The 25,434-nt window shown below is 40.0% G+C and overlaps 1 protein-coding gene across 4 annotated transcripts in view; it reads left to right on the top strand.

Moving 5' to 3' along the window:
• Nucleotides 1-25,010, top strand: part of trim9 (tripartite motif containing 9) — a 44,184-nt gene extending 19,174 nt beyond the window's left edge. Inside the window, exons 4-11 of one of the 4 annotated variants that reach the window (XM_084914168.1) lie at nucleotides 10,289-10,399; nucleotides 11,563-11,716; nucleotides 11,953-12,098; nucleotides 15,039-15,177; nucleotides 17,424-17,462; nucleotides 18,478-18,727; nucleotides 19,765-19,927; nucleotides 20,611-25,010. In XM_084914168.1, the coding sequence (XP_084770294.1) occupies nucleotides 10,289-10,399; nucleotides 11,563-11,716; nucleotides 11,953-12,098; nucleotides 15,039-15,177; nucleotides 17,424-17,462; nucleotides 18,478-18,727; nucleotides 19,765-19,927; nucleotides 20,611-20,688 (1,080 nt within the window). In that variant the 3' untranslated portion in view covers nucleotides 20,689-25,010. Of the gene's footprint in view, nucleotides 1-10,288; nucleotides 10,400-11,562; nucleotides 11,717-11,952; nucleotides 12,099-15,038; nucleotides 15,178-17,423; nucleotides 17,463-18,477; nucleotides 18,782-19,764; nucleotides 19,928-20,610 lie in introns of all 4 variants that reach the window. The other 3 variants (XM_084914166.1, XM_084914169.1, XM_084914167.1) reach the window with 3 other exon arrangements.
• The last annotated feature ends 424 nt before the right edge of the window (nucleotides 25,011-25,434 follow it).

Raw genomic sequence — 25,434 nt, 5'->3', positions numbered from 1 at the left:
GCTGATTTGATCCCGCCTGTCAGCTCGGTGTCTGCATGTGTCGTACGCTGAATCTTAATGTTGGAGAAACACATTTCTCCAACGCAGATGTCAGATTTTTCTCGTGCTTTCCGCGCTGATCTCACATGTGAATGTGCTTCTCGCTTACTCAGGGGTACCTCTTCAATCATAGGAGTTTCCCACAGAGTCAGTGATGCAAGAAAACAAAGTTTCGTGCGTTCTCTTATTTCCTATTGTCCCCTGGAGGGCAGCGTAGCTCACTCGTGTAGATACGAGGCACAGCTAAAAGAGGAGAGAAAGGATCATTTGAGATGAAGCTTGTTTTCTTGAGGTCATCTCCAGGAACTGTGTTAACTCTGGCATGGACATTCATCCTGCAGCTGTGGCTGAATGAGACACAATTCTGTCCCGCTTCGCTCTTGGTGATGCTGAAGTTTTTGATGTCTGTGCTTATAAATGCTGATAGCTGCATAAAACATGGTGTCCAGTTGAGCGACTAGTGATATAGCCTGAATAATACAGCTTATTTAAGCACACGAGGTTCACAATAAAAGCTGTAAAAAGAGCAGAAAACATTAAATCAATTGAATCTGATTTTAAAACGAGGCTGCTGCAGATCACTTGGCATCTCCAGCAGAGTTTCCTGCTGCTCTCCTCTGGTCCTGGCTCCTGACAAGGAAGCCTGGTCGCCATGGTGACTGAGGCACGTTGAGCTTGTTGTTTGAAGCTGTGGAGGCGAGAAGTAGTCCTTCATAGCATGAGTCAGGTTCATTTATTCCAGCACATCAGGAGGACTGACCCATGTGTTTGTGTAGAGAAGCAGCAGAGGCAGAAGGTTTGTCACGTGAAGTGGATACAAAAGGCCCCCCAGATAGGTCTCCTTTAAGCAGACAGTCTGTAAATATTATCTTCTAAATGCTGATTCAAACCATCTGTGCACAGCTAAAACACGACATACTAAACACCATGTTGATGTCTTGTAAAAGAATTATTAAATTGGATGAATTATAATCAAAAATTACCTGAGTCACCTTTGAAAACCTGCAATCTGTTATAGGTCTCCAACAGCCTAATATAATTTTCTGTTCGACTCATTCACCCTCGGGTTCCTAGACGCAAAGCCGGACATGAGCAGGGCAGGCTGCAGCCCTCTCTGTAGCCTGAAGGATTGTGTTGCAGGCTTTGGCTATAAACCGCATGCTTAATCTTTTAACCTCAAAAGGTTTTCTGACAGATTTTTTGCCCTCTAGGAAGCAATTTTTCACAGTTTCTGTCAGATGGAAAATCACATGGCCTTTAAACTGGCTTAATTGGTAATCTATCACCGTAAGCATTTTATAGTCTTCTTTCTTTTCGTTATTTCTTTTGCTGTAAATACTAAGGACTGAGTGTCCAGCAGTTCTGATGTGTGGTTTCCTTGAGTCGACTGCAGAACAAAGTTTTTGTGGATTCTCAAGCTACCCGAAAAACATGAATGTAATGTCAGTGTGTAAAAAAGCTCCTGTTCTCCATCAGACTCTGATAGATCAGAGGCTCAAATTTCCAACAAGCACTTTAATGCACCAACAAGAAAAGATCTAAAAAAGTGACTTCACATTTTCAGTAATACTTGGTTCCTTACAGATCTGTTCATAGCTCACATCTTTTCATTAAATATGAAAACATTGTGACTGTATATAAAAGATGGATGATGTCACCTATTGGTTTGTTCAATCCTGTTTTGACGCCTCCATTCTAGCATTTGATTGCTTCTATCTTACATTTTTAGAGAAATAGCGTCAATATTTAAACCAAATTGTTGATTCTTAAGTTAGCACACTTGGCAAAGCCTCGGGCCTAGAGTCCTGCCCACAGAGTAAAGTGTACTCCCTGACTAGTTGCAAGTAGTTGAAGGTTGCTTGCAATCACTAGCACAAAACTGGTCCCAGAGATGTATGTGACACAGAAAAAGAGTCTGCTGTGATGGTTGCAGTGGTACGGCACAGCTTTTGCTTTGAAGGCAAACTTTCTCCGCTTTCTGTTTCCATTGCACTTTTTCAAGTTTCACTACTGCTCTGAGAGTAGATTGCAAGTGTTTGCACAAAAGTTAGCGTCTTCCATGCAACCTACATGTGACCACAGCAGTCTGCTGGTGACCAAAGTAATCAAAAAGATTTTTTGGGTGCAGCACCCTCTTTGTGAACAATTTTACCCGGCAACGAGAGGTTGCCTCCAGGTCTGTGTGGCTAAAGCCTTAGCAAGGTGCATGAATTGCAGACGCAGATACATGCTAATTAGTAATTTACTAATAAAATGATGGAATTCATGAACCAGTGGGAACTCTATACTTCTGGGATGATGAAGAACTGCAGATCTGGCATTTCCAAGGTGGCTTTGGTTTTCAGCCTTGGAGGTTTTCTTGCAAGTCTTTTCATGCAAAACAAGCTTACCCCCTTGCAACATCAGAGTAACAACACGAGTCACCTCAGTCTTTTGTGTATATTATTGTGTATATTGATCATTTTTCAGCTGCGCCACTTGCTATACTGAGCTAAATGTCTCTTGGCTTTATCATCAGATATAGTGCTCGGGCATGCATCTTTTAACTCCTGGTATGAAAGCCTGGTTTTTCTCAAGATGTCAAACTATTCCTTTGATATAGCTGATGCTTTTAACTGCATACATCTCAGCAAAAATGTTGAATGTAATTAAATTCACTGCGATGGATTTTTTTCTGTAAAGCACATTTCATTTGACGGAAACATGAAAAAAGAAAACATCAGCACGGTCCTCTAATATAATGTGAAGATTGTATTAAATATGATCAAAACGGGGCCCACTTCTTATGCTCTCAATCTCTTTCACTGGATTCTTCAAGGAACAGATTCAGCAGATGAAGGCTGATTAGAGCAACACAAAGTGAATCAGAAACGAAGTCAGTCTGCATCTTCTCCTGCTTCATGCAAAGTTTGTCACTGGTTGCTAGGTCCCCTGGTCACCCAGCTCGAGTTGGTTAATGAGTACAGCGGCTCTGAGGCTATTTTTATTTCCACTTGCTTTCCCCCTTGTTGAACCGACTGTGTTACTCCAGGGGAACCCTCCTTCTTGGGGTCCTTCTCACTTTTAACTAGGCATGGGAGGTATTTTGGACCGAATGGATGCTTAGAGATGTGGTAGGAAGTATAAAGAAAAGCGGAGGCAGATTTCAAATGATTCATTTTCTTATAGTGAATGACAGTTTTCATTGCAGCGAGATAGGCAGCAGAGCCTGTTATTGAAGGTTATTCAGTGTGGGAGGATTACTTGTTAATGTTGAGACTGCTAATGTTGTATAAGGGTCTTACTCGCCACTACAGTTGTATCTTTTCTGTCAGATCCTGACAATCAATAGAGAACTAGTCAAGACAAAAAACTCTAGATCTAAAGGCTATTTATGTTCAAGATATATGATCGCTTTTTCTATTAAGAATTTAATTCAGAGATTCCTAACAAGGGCTGTATCTCAAGGGGTACTTCTGCAGTAGTCTGGGGGTAATCTACAACAAAAGCCAGAATTACCATTTAAGAATTGATTGGAACTGAATAAGTTTGAGTAAAAAGTAATGGCTAGGCAGTAGAAAAAGACACTCAGAAGATTATAATTATAATTATATCAGTGTAAGTAATGAAAAAAATGGTTGTCATAGCTCGTTAAAAGTATGGCTGAACAACTGACATTGTAAGCTATGAACAACCTGTTGAAACTATTTGCTAGTATGGGGGGGAAAATGGAATCAGGGTTAGTGTAATAGATGAACAAGCCCTTCAACAGACTGGGGAGATGTCCAGGGTGCATCTCCCCCTGGCTTTATGGCAGTTGGAAGAGGCTCCAGCCAACTCAGACTGCAAGGAAGAAAGTGCTATTCATACACAGAGAGGGCTAATTAGGAAGGAGACACAGGAGAACATAATCAAGACAAAGAGACAGGAAGTAAAACTCATATTAATGCTCAAGAGACACACCCTATTAGTCTAAAACAGGAAATAACGGAGTCAATAAACACGCACTGAACATGACATGAGGAACACCACGGAAACTAGGAAAAATAAACCAAATCACAACAGAAAAACTCAAATAACAAAGTCTATTAATACTAAATGAAAACTAAAAGACTCAAGTGCAATTATATACAGTAAATGAACCGACCAAGAGTAGAGACACAAAAAGAAATCGATCTTGGGCTAAAATGTGATTTAAAGAAAAAAAAAACTCAAACATGAGCCAAAACTAAAAGCAAAAGAACTATGAACCCTAACAGAACCAACAAAACACAAAGAACTCCAGAAACCTCAAAAACCCTGAGGTATGAGTAAAGCTTCGATACAGCAATATGCTACAGACCCTCAGCCAGTAATACCTGAGAACATCAAACCATAATGAAGACACAGAAAAACAAATTCCTGACTCACAACCCTTGTTCTGAGATCCAAGACCATGACAGTTACAGCGCTATAAAAGGGATGAAAATAGTCTTATACTCAAGCTATAACTATGAAACCTAGGCAGTAGTTTTGCTTGAAAATTGTTGAAGGTAGTTGCTTATTATTATTATTCTGAATGAGTGACTGGTTTTCCCGGGTAAACATGTTTGGGTTTTTGTCTGTCGTGTGGACTTCTGCAAAGAGAAAATAACTGAGATCAGTCAGTAAAGAAAATGCATTTCAAATCTGTTATTTTGACCTATGCATGTATGCATGGGTCGCTTACTGCTGTATTTGCTCTCCGTCCTCCAGTTCTAATAGTAAACGCTAACAGATTCTCACTGACAGCTGATTTTCAGTGGATGTGGCACTTGTCACTTCCTCTGATCATCACTGCACTGTGCAGCATATCCTCACACACACACCTTAATGTTTAATGTTTCTAATAACAAGCTATTTTTGTGTGTGTTCTTTTATATTTGACCCTCATTTAATGATTGTCATACACACCCCTTTTGTCAGTCTACAAATGTTATCCTGTGTCCTGGGAGGGGACAGTTTCAAAGACTGCAGCCACAGTATCTCACAGACACAAGTGCTGCAGTGGCCTAATAACTACAGCAGATACACATAGAAAATGGTAGAAGAAGCTTTACCTCCTCAGCAGCTAACAACACAGAGAAACAGTAACTGCTGAAGTAACTACAGAACAGTTATTGCATCTTAAGGCATCTGTGGTTTAGCAGGTAGAGCAGTCATACACCACCCGGAAGGTTAGAGGTTTGATCCCCAGCTCCTTGGGCAAGATACAGAGTTTCCCGCGATGCATCCATCAGAGTGTGAGTGTGTGGATGTTAGGTTAAAAAAGCGGTTGTATGAATAGGTGAATGAGGTTTGTAGTTTCCAGTGCATTTCCCATGTAAAATGTGTCTTCAGTGTGTTTTTATGAGGTAGAATTTGTGTATTTGCTTATTTAATAAGCACCTGTTCCACTGCAAACACGTTTCTCAGTGTTTCCTACCATGAAGAAATCAAACATGCTATCAAAACTGCTGTTTGTTTTAGCACTATCACTGTCTTACATTTTCATCATCCCTCGGTTTCCTGTTGTTTTACCGTCACTGTGGAGCTTCTGTGACAAAGTGCTTGATCACCCTACCAGCCACATGAGAGGACACAGTTTGTATCCGCTGTGCAGAGACTGTGGCCCACTTAACGCAGCAGACTCTGCCTTCCTCTACCGCTGTCCTGCACTGTGTTTTCTGGCTCTCAATCCACCATCTCTCACTCTCTTTTTCTGTCTCTCAATTAATTTCTCTCATCAAGATGCTAAATTTGCTGTCCCACCACAAGCTGCTGCAGCCCCTTCATTCTCGGTTAAATTCAGACGAATGAATCTTCCCTGCGCTGATTATCCGGAGATCATCTGGCAGAGCACTATTGCCGGCGGCAGTTTTTATATCTTATTGGGAAGCTGATTTAAAGCAGATTTCAGGGAGGATGGCTAGAATGCTGAGAGAAGCTGTTTGGGAGCATCGAATCTGAGAGAGAAAAGAGGAGGATGACAATAAGGGAAGGATGTAATGAAAGCTGGCAGCACTTCTTTTGCACCTTCATGAGAGATATTCTTTATACACTGAATTTAAAACATTTCACATGCAGACGAGGGACGGTGAAGTGATTGTTAAGCAGGCAGCGACAGCAGTAAGAAGCCTTTTCCTGGAGCTCTGCCAGGCCACTGCGGGGCTGTGGATGTTCCAGCTTGCCACAGCAGGGATGGTTTGGCCTTCAGCCATAGAAATGTAAACCTCTGTCAGAGGTGAAATGAAATCTTCTCTCACCAGAGAGAGAAACGTTGATTCATTTCAAAGAGTTGTTTGAAAATGATTCAGTGTGTCCTAGTAAATATTAATTCACCAGGCAAGCGGTCGAGCCTGCTTTTTGTTGTCGTTTGTATGAAAGTCAGAGGTGGAGTCGAATTTTTAAATCTGGTTCATTTAAGTTCACGCCGCCTCAGTAGGAATGGACCAAGGCTTTGTAAGTGCTCGCTCATTTCTGAAGCCCAGCAAAAGGATGAAACGCTGCAGATATTTTGGCAGTTTTACTAGAATCTGTAATGTCACCTGAGCAGGGCTGACCGATCTCGAGATTTTGCTTAAAAACACAAATCCAAAGATTTTTAGGAGTATCCAGTGAATCGCTGAATAGTTTTTAGAGTAAGACAAACTAAGGGCGTTTTATTTTACTATAATGATGTATGTTCCCTAAAGATGCTTTAATCAATCTGGATAAAACTTGCTATATAAACTGCCTAGGGTACCAGGATTATCAGTATAAATCTTTTAGGAATTATTATCTTTAGTGATGCTGTTTGTAAAATTGCTAAATGAATTTCCGTGCAGTGCAGTCCATATCTGTAAATAAGTGTTTATCAAACAGTGATGCCAAAAGTGCCTGTAATCGATTACTTTGTATTAATGAATATGTAGCTTGCAGAGAAGAACAATAAATACACCTTTTTATTATTATGAACAGCCTTTTTTGATATTTCACTGGCAAAAAGAGTTACATACCGTGATGTAATGGAGATCAAAAGAATAACAGGACAAATTAACATACATGTCTGTGTTTTCATGGATAAGCCAAGTATATTATCCACATGGAAGACAAACTCTATTTAAGACATTATAGGCCATTTTAAGAAAAATATAAATATACAAAATGAATGACCAATAATTTCAGCGTTTACAAAAGCAGGAGAAAAAACTTGTATCTTGATCCTGTATGCATCATTATAGCCCAACTGAAACGTTTTCATGTCATTTTAACATAATTTATGGACTGGCATATTTGCTTGTCACATGTTAAAGATTCCTGATGAAATGGCCCAAATATTTCACTTTAGTCAGTGCATTTAAAAATTAGATTTTCCAAACAAAATGGGAAAATTTTTCTTCCGATTCTTTTTAGTTGATACGGAGCCCCGCAGGGGACATGGGAGAAAAAAAATTACGACGGACTTTTGCGAGATCTCACAAAAACTAACTCGGGATCTCGCAAAAGTTTTAGCCGCATTCTTCGGAGGCCGCCAGCTCGAAGCCGACCGGGAGGTCAAGGCACGATGTGCCGGGAAAGCGGTGTTCCTCCCGGCTGTAGTAGGTCTCGACCTCCCGTTAGCTTCGAGATGGTGGGTGTCAGATCTCCGAAAACATCGGAGCACTTTTGCAAATATGTGATGTCTTGTAAACCGAGCAGATATCTGACGTTTACACAACTACATTCACGCCTCAAAATATCTTAAAAGTTTATTTTGTGACCCAGAAAGAGTAATATTACAACTAAGTAGCTGCCGCCATTGTTGGAATTCAACTTTTGCAAGATCCCGAGTTAGTTTTGCGAGATCTCGCAAAAGTCCGTCTTAATTTTTTTTTCTCCCAAGTCCCCTGCGGGGCTCCGTAAGTTGATGTGATCGTTGCTACACTCTTTTCAGAGTTGAATTTCATATCATACTGCAAAGCATAGTTTGAGCAGACTCTAAGCAGCTGCTGCAAGCCAGCTCTATAAGGAACAAAGCAACTAAATCATCAGCATACAAATTATTAATAAGGCTCTCCCCCATCATGCATCCTGTATTCTGCTTGTTTAGTGTTTTAGAAAGATCATCCATATAAATTTGACGAGGAAAGGTTGTACTTCTTCCTCACTGGACATGCATAGTTTGATATGAATACTAATAATGCAAGATCCTTATCAGATATGAGGGGACTTAGTAAATAGTTAACTATGATTAACACAGTCAAAACCTTTGGTGCATCGAAGAAGCACATAAATGCACCACATATACACAGCATATATGCACAAATTAGTGCTTTATTTTTTAAAGCAAATTAATTGTCAATAGTTGTTTTATATTCTCAAAGCCTATCCCCAAAGATTTTTTCTAATATTTTTGACAGCATGCTACCCAGATAAATTGGGCTGTAGTTTTCTAAAGTGGATATTTGACCAGTTTTGTCCTTGACTACAGGCACCAATAGAACAGTTAACATGGAGTCAGGTAGGCTGCCATGCAATAACTATCCAGAAAAGCGAGTATGTGAGTAAAAGTGAGATTTTTCTGCTGGCAAACTCCTATTCCATCAGGACCACATACTTTGTTTTTGTTCACTGCTGCTGCAAATTTATGCACAAGACTCATGTGTGTCTGTTTCAGTGAAGGAGGGTTAGAAAGTTTGAACCTCTAAATCCGCCCCTTTTGGCTACATCTTCTCACGGTGGCTTTGATTGCACAATCTCTAAATGCTTCATGACATTACTGGGCTTCTGAGACTGTTGCATCAGATGTGTTTCATGTGCGTTCACAATAAGACCCAAATCCGGCACACCAGGGACACAGGTGGGAGGTTGCAAAATATAACCAACTTAAATGAGCTCTCGAAATTAAGGAATAAAGAATTGAAGTCGCTGCAGGGGAGAAAATATGCAACAAAAATCCAGACTGGAAGATAAATGAACGCAGTGAAGTGCCAAGCCTACAGGAGGTGTGCAAGGTCAGGCTGGCATATTTATAAAGAGAGAGGGAAAGGCACAAGAAAAACAAAGGTAACTGAAAACATGTGCAAACAATCAGGCAATCACATGGTGGTGGGAAAAAGCCCAAGACAGGAGGAAATGTGTAGCACATAGACAAATAGTGATATTCATTAATATACACTAAAGACCTAAAACAATACCAGACCATAAAAATTATTTCCATGTGTCTCAATTCTCAGTTAAAATTTGAAAATTGCAAAAAAAAAGAATTATCGTGCTGTGTTTGGGATTTACTCTTCACTGTCTGTCTCCATGATCCCATTCAGAGGGCATCCCTTAAGTCATCTCTCATGCTCTGAATGGATTATCATCCTAAAATGGTGCGGTGTTTAAAACAACCACATACAGTTGGCTTCTTCTGAAATGGTTCCTTAAATAATCACAGTAAAATAAAAACTGATTATATCAGTAAGAGGCAATTTAATTCGCATATAATGAGGTGTAATTCCATTGCAGTCACTGTGCACCTATGGTACAGTATTGCGTATCGGCGTGCACTGACTGCAGTCATCAGTAAATCATCTTCATGCATACTGTTGGTCGGCAAACAGCTTCAGGAAGGATTTTCCTCTCCATTCAGCCTTGGAGCTGTGGCGGTGAAGTTTCTGTTTCCTAGCAACCCCCTGTCCAGCACTTGTGTTTATTTCACACTGTTGCAAAGAAGCTGCGGACATCAGTCTCGGTAAGAAAGAGGGAATCTCTAGACGACATGTTACTCTGGAAGGGTTTCTGTTCCTGTCCCCTCGATTAGGATTAATGGAGCTAATCCAAATTATATTTTTTGTTAAATCAAATGACTAATACAGGGCAGAAAATCTGAAAACTCTGAATGCATCTCAGAGCCGTGTCATCACTCATAAAGACATTTTAGGGCGACTTTTTCCTCATCCCTGTCTGTGATGTAACTACTGATGACTGTTCAGGCTGCCCGGGTATGAAAACACAGTGTCACTTTCCTTCCGTTAACGTCAGTTACAGGATCATTTGCTAGTGTCCCGTCAGCCTCTTCTTCCGCCCTCAATCTGTGTCTCAAGAGAAAAAGAGTTACTCAATCAATAACTCTGACGATCCTGCTCCTAATCTTTTGTCTGAACTTCTGGCTTTTTCTCCTCTCTTTCCTTGTTTTCTTTAGGTCTGTCTACATCCATCCTTCTTCTCATTACTTGTCTTTCTTCTAGGGATGACGATTAGCTTGTGATTATGAACTGTAAGTGTATTATACACGTTTACTCTTCTGTTCCCCCTGTTTTTCCAGGTGGTGCGGGATCAAATCTCCCACTGTACAGTAAAGTTGCGTCAGACCACAGGCCTGATGGAGTACTGTTTGGAAGTCATCAAGGAAAATGACCCCAGTGGTTTCCTGCAGGTAAGATGGCCACAAGACGTCCTTTTTATTTTTACAAGCTACAGCTGAAACTTTTATTTACCAAGTTTCAAGCAATGAAGTAGAACTGGACGAAAGATTTCTTAAAACAAGGTGGTACAACACCGCCAGCTGACATCAAAAAGTAACTTCTCCGGCTATTACTGGAATTAAACTGTTGGAAAACTGATCCATAATTTCATTAGAAAGACGTAAATGATGGTTTGCCAAAGAAACCAAATATTTCCAAGCTCTGCTTTTTAGGGGAACAATTTTGCCTTATTAAAATCAAACCTTGCTTGACATCTGTTTAAAGGCAAAAAAAACTTTATGTTTCTTTCTAAAGCTGCCTCTAACTGACGTTTTTGTTCTGATGAGGTGATGCGAAAATGCTGTGTCACACTTTATGACTGTATGTGGCATCCAGTCAAGCATTACGTGTTTGGTGACCTTTTTAAATTGATATCTTAATTATTCAGCAAGTGATTTTAACACCATTCAAAATTCTTCATTAGATCAGGAATGACAAACTCATTTTACGTCGTGGGCCACATCTTTGATCTTAAGCGGGTCGAACCAGAGAAACTCCCCTTTCTGTCAGTGTAAAGACATTTAACTACGCATTTAATCCGAAATTCAAAATGCTGATGATAAAGAGAATTAAATAAAAGAAAGAATAAACGTTTCTGTCACTTAGATGTTTATCTATTATTTAATTACTTTAATGTAGTATGAATAGCAAAGGCGAAGATCTTTATCAGGAGGAAAACCTGTAAACCTTTTCATAAGGTTTTCATCTATGGCTCCCTTTGTATGTTCCAAAGCCAGATTGGGGCCAAATTAGAGCCTTTGCCAGGTTGATTCTGGCCCCTGGGCCCTATGTTTGACACCCCTGAATTAGGAGACATAGTTTACCTATTATAACTTTTTTCTTTAAATTTTAATGAGAAACTATCCAAATTTGAAAACATTTTTTTGGAATACAACTAGAAACCTTTTAGACACTCGATGGAAAAGAAAAATCCCATTATTGCATTTATGGATCATTGCATCTTTATCTGCATTTCTTCATCTGAACGGAGGCTGAAATGTTCTGGCAGACTTATTATTAATGAGTAACAGGGAGAGATTTAGCAGTAGATTAATCTGTACTGTGTGTCTCACAGATCTCTGATGCTTTGATTCGGAGAGTCCACATGACAGAGAGTCAGTGGGGAAAGGGGACCCTAACCCCCAGGATGACCAGTGACTTTGACCTCACTCTGGACAGTGGACCTCTCCTGCAAACAATCCACCAGCTGGACTTTGTACAGATGAAAGGTACACAGACAGAGAGCCTGATACTTTTTTAAGAACCACTGTTTGCTCTACTTAAATGTGCAAAATTCTATCTAAAACTTTTACACTCTTACATTATAAGGCCAAAACTATGTGCCCTTTTATACATATAAAACTTGTCTTTGCTGTAATGCAGAGTTATATCCACTTGGGGAGTGAGTGTGTGTCTCTTCATACCTCTGTGGGCTGTAATCTGGCCTCGTTTGTCCCCTTCTTAGTCCCAGCTGCTCCCATGCTCCAGCTGGAGGAATGCTGCACTCAGAACAACAGCGCCACATTGTCATGGAAACAGCCACCACTCTCCACCATCACCGTGGAAGGATACATCCTAGAGCTGGACGATGGAAACGGGGGGCCATTCAGGGTAGGTTTCCTTGTGCAGGTACTCTTTTGTCCCTGCAGGCTGGAATTTATCTGTCTGCTTGAGCAGTATTTTTCTTTAAATGAGAACTTTTGTGATATTTACATTTAGATCCCAAAACAACAAGTGAAAAACAAGACCAGCTAGAGTATAAATCACCTTTACGTGACATGCTTTCTTCTGTCTGGGCAAAGACTCCATCATTTGATACCAGGGAGGACACCAGCTCAGCCAGGGGAATGTGGCAGCAGTATTTTGTAGCTGAAATCACTCAAGTTAATGTGTGACAGTCGTACAGAGCACGTCACGTGATGCAGCGTAACAAGGCGCTGAATGACACGGCGTCAGGAGGAAGCATTTGTACCACCGCTAGGATGATCCTGTAGGAAGCGTGATCCGGCATCAAAGCAGTCTTCATACTCTCACAGAGGTTTAGCATGTAATCCATCCTATAAGATACTCCCCAAGCTTCTATTCACTGAAGCCCCTGCTTTGTTACGACAGCAACTTATACCTCCTGAGCCATTCCCTGGGTACAATGGCAAAGCATATCTGTGTCTGAATTCTAAACCTCCGTATAGTAGGCCTGTTGATTCTCGCAACAATCAATCTGGGAGGCTTCCTAAAAGTGATATTAACATACAGGATGCAGCGCCAAGGCAAGAACTTTATTAGTACTCGCGGAGTTGGAAACAAATGAGTCATGTTACTTGGTTTGCGGAAGAAATGTGGTTTTATTTCAACATAGCCCTGAGGCTCACACTTTTAAAAACTTTGTAAGCAGGCAAGAAAGCAATGTTTAATTAAAAACAGAAGAAGAAGAAGAGAGGGGAAAACAAAATCTTCTTGTTTAGTAGTATGAGTCTCCATTTAAAGAGAGCAAATTAAGAGAGATGAAAGTGCTCCTCATATCTTCCTCTATATATAATCTCCACTATGTAACCTAGGAAAAAAAATGTGCGCTGCTTAATTAAAAACAAAAAAAAAATCCTCAATAAACTTCAGTATTTCGTTCACCAAATTCCTTCTGTGATTTAGGTGTTGCATTTGTTTAAGCAGTATATTTGTTTCTAAAAGGGGACTTGTCTGTTTAGAGGTGGGTATCATAGCCTCAAAACTATATCACGATATTCCAAGAAAATTATATTTCTGATGATAGATGATGAAGTTATTTGGGGCTGCCCCTTTATAAATATTTGTCATGAACCAGCTCGAGGTTCAGACAGTTAATGGCATTTAACAGAATATATATTTACTTAAATTAAACGGAAATATGGAGTGACTAAATCTTAAAAAGAAGAATAATTTAACCCAGAACCCAAGCGAAAAAAAACAACAAATGTTGAATATTAACACAAACACATAAAGAGGTGATAAAGCAGTCAGAGTGGGGAGGGGTAATGATGGCCTGCTCTTGCTTGCAGACATGTCTGGGCTTGTGTTGCTGATATATCATTGATGTTGTCGCAGGACGCTGATACCATTTAAAAGTTTATACCAATGTTAACATGGACAGTGTGATATGGCACAGCCGTTCTCTTTACTATTACAGCTTTTGGATAATGAGATCAGACCCAAAAAATGTTTCTCACAGTTCTTTTTTTCTGTTCTTGGCCCTGTATGATGTCAGTGGGAGCATATTTCCTTATATGGCTATCCTAGCTGTGAGCAGAGAAGCCCCACCCACTTTCAAACCCTCTGTTTCAGACAGAGGCTGATGCCCAGATATAACATCAATAATGACTTTTTAAACTGTGAATCATGCAGAGCTGGGACATATGGAGTCGGAAATGAGTGTAATAGGTCTCCTTTAATAAAAAGAACACAAGCCAATAAAAAGCAGCCTGCAAATCCCCGAAGGCCAACCACACACACACACACATACATAAACATCTCATCTTCAATATTCTAGTCTGCACTTTCTGTCAGCATCCTCTCATTACTCCAAAAAAAGAAGCACTATGTCCATTATATTCATTATAGCAGCTGGTGCAGCATAATTTAAGTATTTCGCACACCCCCGGCAGCAGTAACTAGAGCTTTTAACTCAAAAAATATTGGACTTTTTCATACCCGCTGTGCAGAGATCCCTTGCAGATTCTGACTGTGAAGCTGTTGCTTTGCTCAGTGGTTTGTAAGGAGACTGGAAATGGATAGCAGCTATTTCTTAACGTATCCGGTTTTGTTTTGTTTTTCAAACTTATGAAAAGCAGACACTTACATCCTAAATGCAGACTGTAAGCTAAAAGCAGCTGGTCGTTGTCGTTCACCCTTCAAGTTCTTTTCGTGTTCTGTAATTGTCTGTTTCTTAATTACAAGTGTGGAGTAACATGGTGAGCATTCGCATCCAAACTGCCAACTGATTCACAAACTGTATCTGCTAACTGCTAATTGGTAGAGAGCCATTGTCAAATTGTATTACAGCCTGGAGACTTTTTGTGTTAGCGTGTGATCGTCAACACAAACGCACCAAGACGAGAGTCGTGGCAAATGTTTTGCAGCGTCTGTGATGATTTGGTTTGGGGTTTGTGTGTGTGTGTGTGTGTGTGTGTGTGTGTGTGCGTTTTTAAATATTAATTTGCCATCTGGTCTGTGCGTCTCTATAATATAAACTAAAATCCTTGTATGCTGTACCTGCATCTGATGCAGCACTATGCCAAAAAATTCTGAGGGAAGTTTTCTCTTCCTCCTTTATTCTCTGATTCACTGAGTCACACCTACGCAGCTCCACGCTGAGCCTGGCGAGTTGTGTCCCCATGTCTATTTATACTCAAGTGTGGGCTGCCGTGCCCACGTTCAGTTGTACAAGCTCGCATTCTCTCTTATTACCCTCTCCACCAAATTCAAATGGGACACTCCAGAAGAAATGGACTCTCTTTGGTGTCATAGTTACGCACTTGATGCATCTGCCAGCATAACAGGAAGCACTGTGTGTCTTTACAGGAAGTGTACGTGGGGACGGAGACCATCTGCACAGTGGACGGGCTCCACTTCAACAGCACGTACAAGTCCAGGGTGAAGGCCTTCAATGCCAGCGGAGTGGGCCAGTACAGCAAGACACTGATCATGCAGACCTCTGAGAGTACGTTGAGCCTCATCTCCTTCTTCCTCTTGTTTTCACTGTAAATCTAAATCACTGTTTATTTTATATTGGCTACTGAGCAAGCAAGCTTTCAGAACACTGTGCTTTTTAAAATAGAGCTACATGTTGGGTTGCTCAGGCCAGCGCTGATATTAGTTAATTATCAGTGGCAGTGTATTGTATAGGTCAGACGATAAATAACGAGAAATTGCAACGTCTCCATTTAAACAGTTTGTCCACCAGAGAACATTGGCAATTAGGTTTTTATTATACTCTATAAATAAAGATGGTCAAACCATCAGCACGTCCTTGCACAGTGGGACACTGAAGCGCTGCCATCTTTTTTTGGTGATTTTAATTTCCAACCAGGTTGGGTGCACCACTGGTCGAGCAGCCTCTGGCTACAAATGCTCAGATACTCAGATACTTTTGCTTCACTTCCATGAAGATTTCGCCGTTTCCCCTTTATTTTTAGTCTGTCATTACCACACTGTAAAATATCCTGCTCAGTTTGTAGATTGATCTTTAAAATAAACACCAAGATTACTTGCTAGGCAAAATATCATTATCAAATCAATATCATAAATATCCATGTTGCAGGTAATGGGCTCATATGCTGCCAGCTCAAAACGAGCTATACCAGCAGGTGGCAAGAGCAAAGAAACAAAGCGAGGAAAGCAAATGGAGCTGGGCAGGCATGCAAAGGTAGTAAGGCAGTAACAGGCAGGAGCCAAAAGCCAGTCGGTATATCTACAAGGGGAGCTAATTAGGGGCATAATGAGCAGATGTGTGTTGGCAGTTAAAGAGGTGAGAAGCACGGCTGACAGAAAGAATACTGCTGATGTTCTTAATGATATAAGAACTGGTAGCTCCCATGACAAGTGGGGGAAATGAATGAGAGGAGGTTTATATTACAGCATTATAACATTTTTTTTAAAAAAGGCTGGAAATTATGATGCTCTACAAACCACCAAGATTCATTCTTAGAGGCAAATATTTTCAGCATTTTTAACACCCACGTGTTTGTCTTCATGTTTTTGTTCCTCAGGTGCAGCTGACATCTTTCCAAATATGCCGACACTTTTCTTGCATGATCTTATCCTGTTGGCTGTATTTCCATTGATATTATTATAAGCTGAAATGTTACAGTGAATTATTTTCAAAGTGTTTTATATGAACATAAAAAAAGGGTAGCTACCACTGTGGTTGTAGTTAATGTAATGTCATGCAATGAAGAAGATCTGTGTGCTGGCAAACAGCTGGCAGGTGTTTCTAACAACATTTGTAATATAATCTAATGGCTTACTTACTTTTTTTTTACTGATTATCACAGTTCAGTTACATTTCTTTCTACATTTGGGAGTTTACACCAGAGAAATCTTGATTTAACTCCAGAGAATCTAAAGAAATCATAACCTGCTGCTGCTTGGTTAAACCCTTATATTTTCATTATTATGCTGTATTTACATTATATTATATATTAAGTCTGCAGAGAAAATCTGCTTTCTTTGATATTCTTCAGACTGAAGCAAGGCTTTTTGAGTTAGTTAGTTTCAAAGGGATTTGAAAGATCCGGAAAAAAGCCTCTGTTGTTTTATATTTCACGCAGTACAATACATGATCACATTTATTAAAGGCTTCCAAAACACAAGATTTTCATCCAGTGGGCAGCAGCAGGATGTGAATTCTGTTCGAGGGTGTGTTTTGCGCCTTTTAGCCCAGGGGCCTCAAGGAGCAGCTGGATTGTGTATAATCCACCCATGTGCCGGCTTTCCCATTAGTTAAATGGTGATCTGCATAGACGGGGAAGCTTGTCATCCATCAGTGGACCTGAAAGGCCCAGACAGCCTCCCTACCTGACACAGAAAGCACTCAGTCGCTGTTGGAGGCATACAAAGTTATCTAACCACTCAGACGTTTTCAGTGTTGTTGCACCCTTCTTCCAGACCAGATTGTCCTTTTCTTATTTTTCTTATTCAGAACAATTGCTTTGTTTTCATTGTTCCTTCGTTGTTCCTTCTAAGTCTGCAGTGGTTTGTTTCTAGGAGCTCTTTTGTTTTCATTTTGGGGATCTCCTCTGGTCTTATGTCCACTGAGCTGAACCAGGATCCCTGATCAAATCTGCTTTTTACCCTCTGCACCGCCCTTCCCACCCCTCTGCTTCACTGCTTTGCTTTGCTCTCCTCCTCTTCCTCTTTTCTTTTCCCTCTTTTCTTCTTCACTCCCCCCACCATTTCACATTTTAGCTGGACTCCCTCCATGTGATATTCAGTCTATAGGCACAGGTATGGATGACTCTCCTTGCACACTGTTTCTGCTCTGATCCCCTTCAGGCCATTGCTTGTTTCATCAATGAGGTCTTCACACTCAACCCAGCAGGTGGGCAGTTTGCTCCTCTGTGGGCTGCACTTATTAAACGTGCAATACAAGCCTCTAATAAATGTCTTTGCTTTATTTCCTTCGGGAAATAAAGCAGTGTAATGGAACGTCGCTGCACACGGTGACACCAGTAAAAGCAGGTCCACTGGAGCCCAGCAAAAGCCCGCCTGTTTACCTTCCTGCATAGAGATCTGTTACTGTGTCTTTCAGCAGTGAGTCAAGCAGTATTGCAAATTTATCATTAGCATGTAGTTTAAGAAGTTTAAAAGCAATGTGTGTAATAGAGAAAAGGAGCAGTTCACCTAAATACAATACAAATTTAACTTATGTAGACCAACACAGCAGAGTCTGCTCTGATAGTGGAGGTTATCAGATGGCTCAAGCAAGCTTGAGTTCACAGTCTAAATGAACATCCACACAGAGTCTTTAACTTTCACGTTTCACATTTCTTTTCTTGTTTGGGTGAACTGACCTCTTACTATAATAACTATTAGAAGTTTCTAGTTATGTATTTTAAAGTTAAGTTTTATTTTATTAACAATTTCCTTACCCATAATTATCAAACTAATCTGCTTTTCCGTGCAGGAACCGGTTAAGATTTGCAGACTGTTTGACACAAGTTTGATTATCTAAAAGTGGTTAAGCTTATTAAGTTATAGATTAAGTTATGTAGTATAAGTATATAGTTTAGGTATTATTAATCGTGTTTGATCATAACAATGATAGTAAGTCTTCTTCTTGTCTTTCATATTATTACTGTTCCCTCCATTCAGATATTTTTACAGTGTAACTTCACCTCATCTAACCTTTACCTTCTGGTTTTATGTGGTGTTTGTAAAATCATGATCATTGCCTCTCATCTCGCAGTCGCTGATATTATTAACACTAAAAACCTAATGGTAGGCATTTCCCTTTGTGCAGTTGCTTGGTTCACCTTTGACCCGGCGTCCGCTCACCCTGACATCATCTTCTCCAACGACAACCTGACGGTGACGTGCAACAGCTATGATGACCGAGTGGTCTTGGGGAACACTGCTTTCTCTCGAGGTGTTCATTACTGGGAAATGACCGTTGACCGCTATGACAACCACCCTGACCCAGCCTTCGGCATCGCTCGGAGTGACGTCCTGAAGGATGTGATGCTAGGGAAGGATGACAAAGCCTGGGCCATGTATGTGGACAATAACCGCTCCTGGTTCATGCACAACAACTCGCACACCAATAGGTAATAAAGAAAGTGACAAGTGATTGTCCATGTACTAATGCAGATGTAATTTCTTCGATAACAAATGGAAGTCTTCTGCTTTTAGATGTACAGTATAATAGTATTTAGAAAAGGGACACCAGTTTTACTTATTAAGCTTGTTGCAGAGGCCTGGGTTTAAATCTGCCCCAAGCTTCCCTGTCAATTCTCAACTGTCCTGTCATAACACAGGATAAAAGGCCACTAAGTAAAATAAAGTTTACTTCTAGCATAAGATTACTGTAGGTGCAGGAAAATGCTTCACTTTAGACCATTATTACCCGAGATTCTGGACAATATTGGCATGATAGCGTCACACAATGTCTGCAGATTTGTCTTAAAGATGATCTATTGGATTGAGATCTGGTGACTCTGAAGACTGTTTAAGTATGAGATGATTTGACGTTCTATGTTAACTTGCCAGAAGCAGCCATCATTAGATGGGTATACTTTGGCCATAAAAGGATGTACATGGGCTCTAACGATACTTGCGTAGGCTGTGCCATTTAATTGATGCTCAGTTTGTACTTTGGGGCCTAAAGTGTGCCAACTAAACATACCAAACACTAACATAATACAACCAGACTGACCAAACCACGATTTCATGTTGTTTAAGCCTAATTCTGATCCTAGCAACCGAAATGTCTGTCTGTCATCTGTAAATGAATGTTTAACTAGCTTTTAAATGTGGTCAATGTGATCATGGTGTAGTTACTTTTATTATTATTAGTAGTAGTAGTAGTAGTGTTACAGGCTACATGATAAATATGAGGACTGATAATATGATTAACAGGGTGGAAAGAATCCAGACTCTAAAGTGACAAAGACTTAAAATAAATCACTGCTAGATTTTTATTTTTTTTTACCATGTTTTGATGGAAAATCTAAGCTCAGAACTGGAGGGTTACCGTGGTAAATTAATAACACGGTTATTCTTTGTTTGTTTTTTTCCTGTGCCCACACAGGACAGATGGTGGCATCACTAAAGGAGCTACAATAGGAGTGCTGCTGGACTTTACACGTGGGATTCTCATCTTCCTCGTGAACGATGAGCAGCAGGGCCCAGTGGCATTCGAAGGCTTGGAGGGCGCTTACTACCCCGCTATCAGCCTCAACCGAAACGTCCAGGTAGAAAATTTCAGTCCATGCATGCACCAAAGTAACTGCAATCATCTGTTTCCAACTGAATTTACTCTCTAACCTTAAACTTCACTTCATACCGAGGCATAAAGGCGAAAAATAAAGTAAAAATGGATATATTTTTTATATCCAAATACTGCAGAGACTAAATAATGAACCGACTCTGCACGGTATTGCAGAAAACAAGTTTATAGTTTTCCTTTTGATTTTAATTTTCTTCTTTCAGTCTTAAATTTGTTCTCATGCTGGGGAAGTGCTGAGCCGCTCTGGGGGGATGATGTTTAATTTGCTAATTCTGTCTTTTGCCGGAGCGCCGCAACAAACAGAAAGTGAGGATTCTGCTTGTGAATTAATAAAGCATCACATGAGTTCAGTTATTATTCATTACAACTATCTAACTTTTACAAATATGTCCTCGGGAGATTAAATCTTAACAGAGAAAAAGCTTCAAAGAGTCAACATCAGTGAGAAGCTTTGAATTTCTTTTTTTGCTCCCAGTCAGTTTTCTCATTTGTAGTGCTGTATCCAGGAAGCAAAATGCCTCCCAAAGGGAAGAAAAATAGTCTTCAGGCTTTGAGGGAATAGTTCCACAGCTCCCCCTGGAGGAGGAAAAATATATTGAATAGATTTAGTTTAGTAACCCATTTGTGTGTAAATGTGTTTTTCTTTAGGTCACACTGCACACTGGTCTACCCATCCCTGACTTCTACACTCCTGGGGAGGCTGATCCAACTGGCTCAGTGTGCTGAAAACTCAACACCATCCAATTTAAGGAAACCTCCCCAGCTTTCCCGAGGTTCCTCCTGCCAGTCAGAAACTCTTTAATACCCTCGCCAACTCCTTCTTCCCTTCTTCTTCTCTTTTGTTCCTGACCAACTGACCCCAAGCAATCTGGAAGAGGTCCCATCCAGTGCTGAGCCATGCCTTTATCATGCCTAAACCCTGGACTCGTGGTCCATCCTTAGGACACTGTCAGTATGGAGGGTGCTTTGCTGTCTGTACCCTGTATTTTGATATTATGATGTGTTCCAGTTGGTTGAAGAAGAAAATTTCCCAGCTGATGGACTTGGAATGTTTTTAGAAAAGTGTTTATAATGTGGGCTTCAATTAATAGTTTGACATTTTTGGGAAATACACTCATTTGTTTTTCTTTTGTTTTTCCAAGACTTAGATTTGGATTATGGAGCCCATCTTAACATAGCTTATCATAAAGACTGAAAACAATGGGGAGGAAGCTAGCGTGGGCGCCAACTTTCAACCTTTTTTAAAATATTTTGATTTAAATATACATATTTAAATAGAGTGTGGCTGCCCATTTCCCCTTTTTCCTGTCTTTATGCAAAGCTAAACTAAGGCACATCTGGCTGTAGCTTCATATTTAGTGGATAGCCAAGAAAGTGGTGTTGTTTTGTAAATGAGTTTATAAGAAAAAAAAAAGAGCCCCCATCATACCATCCACATACAGTTCAATATATCCTATTTTTCATGCTCATCCCTCTCTTTTCTTTTTCAAAAACATGTCTTTTCCTCCTCATGAACACACTTACAGGGAGGGAGAATGAGAGGTCATGTGTATGAAAGCGTGTGAGGATTGGTTGAGATGGGTCAGCAGCTGTAACGATCCAAGGACGAGAGCAATAGCCTGACTCTCAGCCGTGTCACTGTCATATCCTCGTTCGTATAAATGAAACGCTTTTCTTAGTGGCTTAGCTTGTGTGAATCTTCTGTATCGTTTGTATAAAGAAAAAGGAAAAATTACAGTATCAGCCTGAGATACTCCTGGAAGCGAGGCCTTCATGCACCCTTTCTCTGCAGTGCAGCTCTCAAAACAGGAAAGAGGGGGTTTTGGATTAATATATCATATAGAAGTGAGTTTGAATAAGGTGCTACAGCAGCTCGCTTAGTTCTGGCTTTTTTAAATGTAGGTGATTGAGTACTGGTAGTTTTTTATTATTGTTATTCAAATGATCTATTACAAAGAGGTGTATAGCTAAATAAGTTATTGATGTTCAGAGTTTTTCAACGAAAGTTCTTCATGTTTCCTTCAGTTGATACATAGCTGTTACAGAAAGAAATGAAACATTTTGTCGTCTTGAAAATGTACTTCAGAGTTTGTTTTCGTGCTGAGGAAGCTTCTCAGTTGAATTTCATTAGAGAGCAACAGGAGAGGAAAGCAGACGCTGGGCTGTTTTTGTGGCATCACATCTGGCTTCCTCAGTGGGCCACAATGTCAGACCAGCAGTTTGATTTATTTAAGATTAAGCCATGCTAAGTGCTAATGTTACCATCACATTATGACAAAGAAAATGCCAACGTGCTGTGTTTAGCAGGGACAATGTTTACTTTGTTTAGCTCAAAAGTGTGAACACTTGCTAACAAGCTTTAAAAAAGCACACAAGGTTTAGGTGAGTGACATTAGTCAAAAAGTTATATTAGCACCAAATTGTATTAGAAGCTAGCTACAATTACTAATACATTAAATCATGATTAGTTTCAACTGGTTTAGGGGCCCCTGGGGAAAAAACAGATGTGCATATTCTCTGATTCCCTCAAAATATGAACCCTGCTGCCTCCAAGTTCTCTTAAATTATGGTTAAATTAAATATTCGTTTGTTTTGGAAAATGCATACCATGACTCAGATGTACAGTACTATTCAAAGCTCTTGAGCCACCCCTGTATTTCTTTACATTTTCCTTCCAATGAACCAGATGTTTAAAGCAATAGTTCTCCAGACTTTCTCAAGGCTTTGCTGGTTTTTCACTCATTTTCAGTTGAGCCCTTGTACTTGACCATTTTGAGAAAAGTGTTTTTTGTTTGTTAAGCTTCTCAACACTGACCTATCACTAAAACATTTAAAAGACATCTAACTTAAGTGATGAAACAATACTGTGTCTACACAAAGAACCACTTTTAGGCAATTTGTTACTAGTTGCCTGTCACAAAGCGCATCATTTGTTCCAATTTTTTAGTTAAATCTATGAAATATCTTAAACATAACACAGTTTGGCAGATGAAAAATAGTATTTTTGCACCAGGAAGTTGTTTCCCAAAGAGCTATTAGCTGAAAATGTGACATATCTTGGTATGGTGTGCAGTGTGTCCTTAAAACATTTAAGGAAATTGGAAAAAGGGAGATCAAAAGATGAAATGGGAGACCTAAAAAACTCTCTACAGCAGATACCAACAGATTCTGATATAACATGCAATACCATCTGGAAAGCATCTGACTGGCAACAGATCAGTCGCACATCATCAGGAAAACTATCGGTCATGGACTGACCTCCCCAGAGTCCAAACCAAGCAAGATATAGAGAAAAGAGGGGTAGCTCAAGACTAGATTTTTACACTGAGCCCCTCAACAACATAGGACTGATGGACTGGATTGATGGCAGACAACCCACCTTAGTCGGCACTGTATTTCTAACAATGAGGGTCAAGACACTTGAAAGTTCAAACAGTTCAGTAACGCTACAAATTCTTTCTTCCGCAAAGTTCATTGGACACCATAACCTTCAGGATGATGAGATTCTGTTCAGAGCTCCTATGTTAGTCGGATTTAATTTTCGGTCAGTGTGCCTGATAACTCACACCAGAAGGTAAATCAACCTGAGAGGAATATGAATGTATCTGAGCTACAGAATTCAACCAACTGCAAGACGCTGCCAGTCAATGCTCAAGTCAAAATGTAGAATGATCCATTTGAGGGAACTGCTGCCCCTTCAGGTTGCTTGTAAAGTTTCCTGGAGCATCGTAGCCCTGAGACATACATCATACACAGAAGGTGCTATCCTGTGTTTGAGCTTCATGGGTGCCTTTTCCCCCTCTTCAGTACCCAAAAGATTATGAAACTTTGCTAAGAACTAGATTCGTTGCTTCAGCAGAGTCATCTGTAACATCCGCGATGCCTGAATTCAGCTGCTGCTACATATTTTTATATTGTGAAAGGGCAAAATGAAACAATGGTTATGTTTGCTCCTGATACAACCACAGCATTGGGGAGAAAAATCACAGTCAGGTTAGATTTTTTTGCTCCTTTCCTGTCCCGTGTAATTACAGTGATTGTAATTCATGTGGCACTGCTAAAATGGCTGCACAAAGAAAATATAACGTACAGTATGACAGAGTACGTGCATGTATACTGACTGCAGCATTCAGCAAGCTGCACAGCCTTCGCTCCAAGGCTGAATTCAAGCTTTGATTTATGCAACATTTAACTGGCTGCTTTTCAAGGTAAGCCCTTTGTTCAGCCATAATTATGATAGCGGAAAATAACGCATTCAGCAGTGGGTCACTGAGCGACGAGAGCTTCTTTTCAATCATACGCAGACAAGTGCAGCCATTATCAAAGCATTACACAACCTCAGAATCCAGGACACGTGAACAATGTGGCTTTAACTCAGCAAAATAGTTCACTGGAGACATTTTCCATATGTCTAATGTGAGATTGCGCACACTTGTGTAATATTCTGTGAGAATATTTAAACTTCTTTGATTTAAAAAGATGACCTGAATCTGTGTTTCTGAACTGAACACTTGGGGTGCTGACATTCAAAAGTGTGTGATTGTAAGACTTATTGTTTCTAAACCAGCCATATATACTTATACAACATTAAATAGATTAACCCGGGGATGATTTAAGTCTACTGTAAAGCCTCGCCAAATATGGAAACTATTTCTTAAAAGGACTGCACTCAGTCGCTGGGCGACACTGGGTGTTATATCTCCAAATGTACATACATACAGTCTATGTGTGTGTGTGCGTGCGTCTGTGAATGTGTGTGTGTATTACCTTCATTATGACCTCATTTCAACTCCAAAGTGATTCCTTTTTTTGCCCCATTTGATCCGAAGTGGAATGTCATCGCTTATTATTATTTCCGGTGAACCTGAAATATCTCTGTGGAGAATTTTATCAATGTATTACTATGATTTTATCAAAGTATAATTACTATGATTGTTCCAGTGTCTATCATTACCATATTACTGCTATTATTCTGATGATTTGAAGTATAATATGAGCCTCTGTGTTTTCTGTATGTGTGAATATTCAATAAATAGGTGTGAACAATGTGTTATTGTTATATGTAGTCGATATGAGAACCTAAATGAAAGATTCGGGAGGCATGCAAGACAGATTCAGTGCAGGCTGAAAAGGCTGGATGGAAGATGTGGACATCAGGAAAGCAAAAAGACAACAAAAGGAACAGCAGCAAGTGGATTAACATATGTTGGGTAAATGGGTAGTTAAAGAGGCTGAGATGTGGAGTTGCAGAGAAATGAGTAACAGGAGCCAATAAGGATGGGGCAGACAATTACAGATGAGAGGGCAAAAGACAAAGACAGGAAGTAAAACCAACCAAGAGATGAGTCTACCCAAATAAAATCACTAACCTTGTCAGTTAATCAGACATAGGGTTTTAATTTGAAGCATCATTGTTATGTATAATTTTTAGGCTCTTGCACTTTACACAAGTGTCCCATTTTATTCTACTTT

The sequence above is a fragment of the Perissodus microlepis genome, chromosome 19 (assembly GCF_051167445.1).
Source record: "Perissodus microlepis isolate ML-2025 ecotype Zambia chromosome 19, ASM5116744v1, whole genome shotgun sequence".
NCBI classification, from domain to species: Eukaryota; Metazoa; Chordata; class Actinopteri; order Cichliformes; family Cichlidae; genus Perissodus; species Perissodus microlepis.
This window is presented reverse-complemented; position numbering and strand designations above follow the sequence as displayed.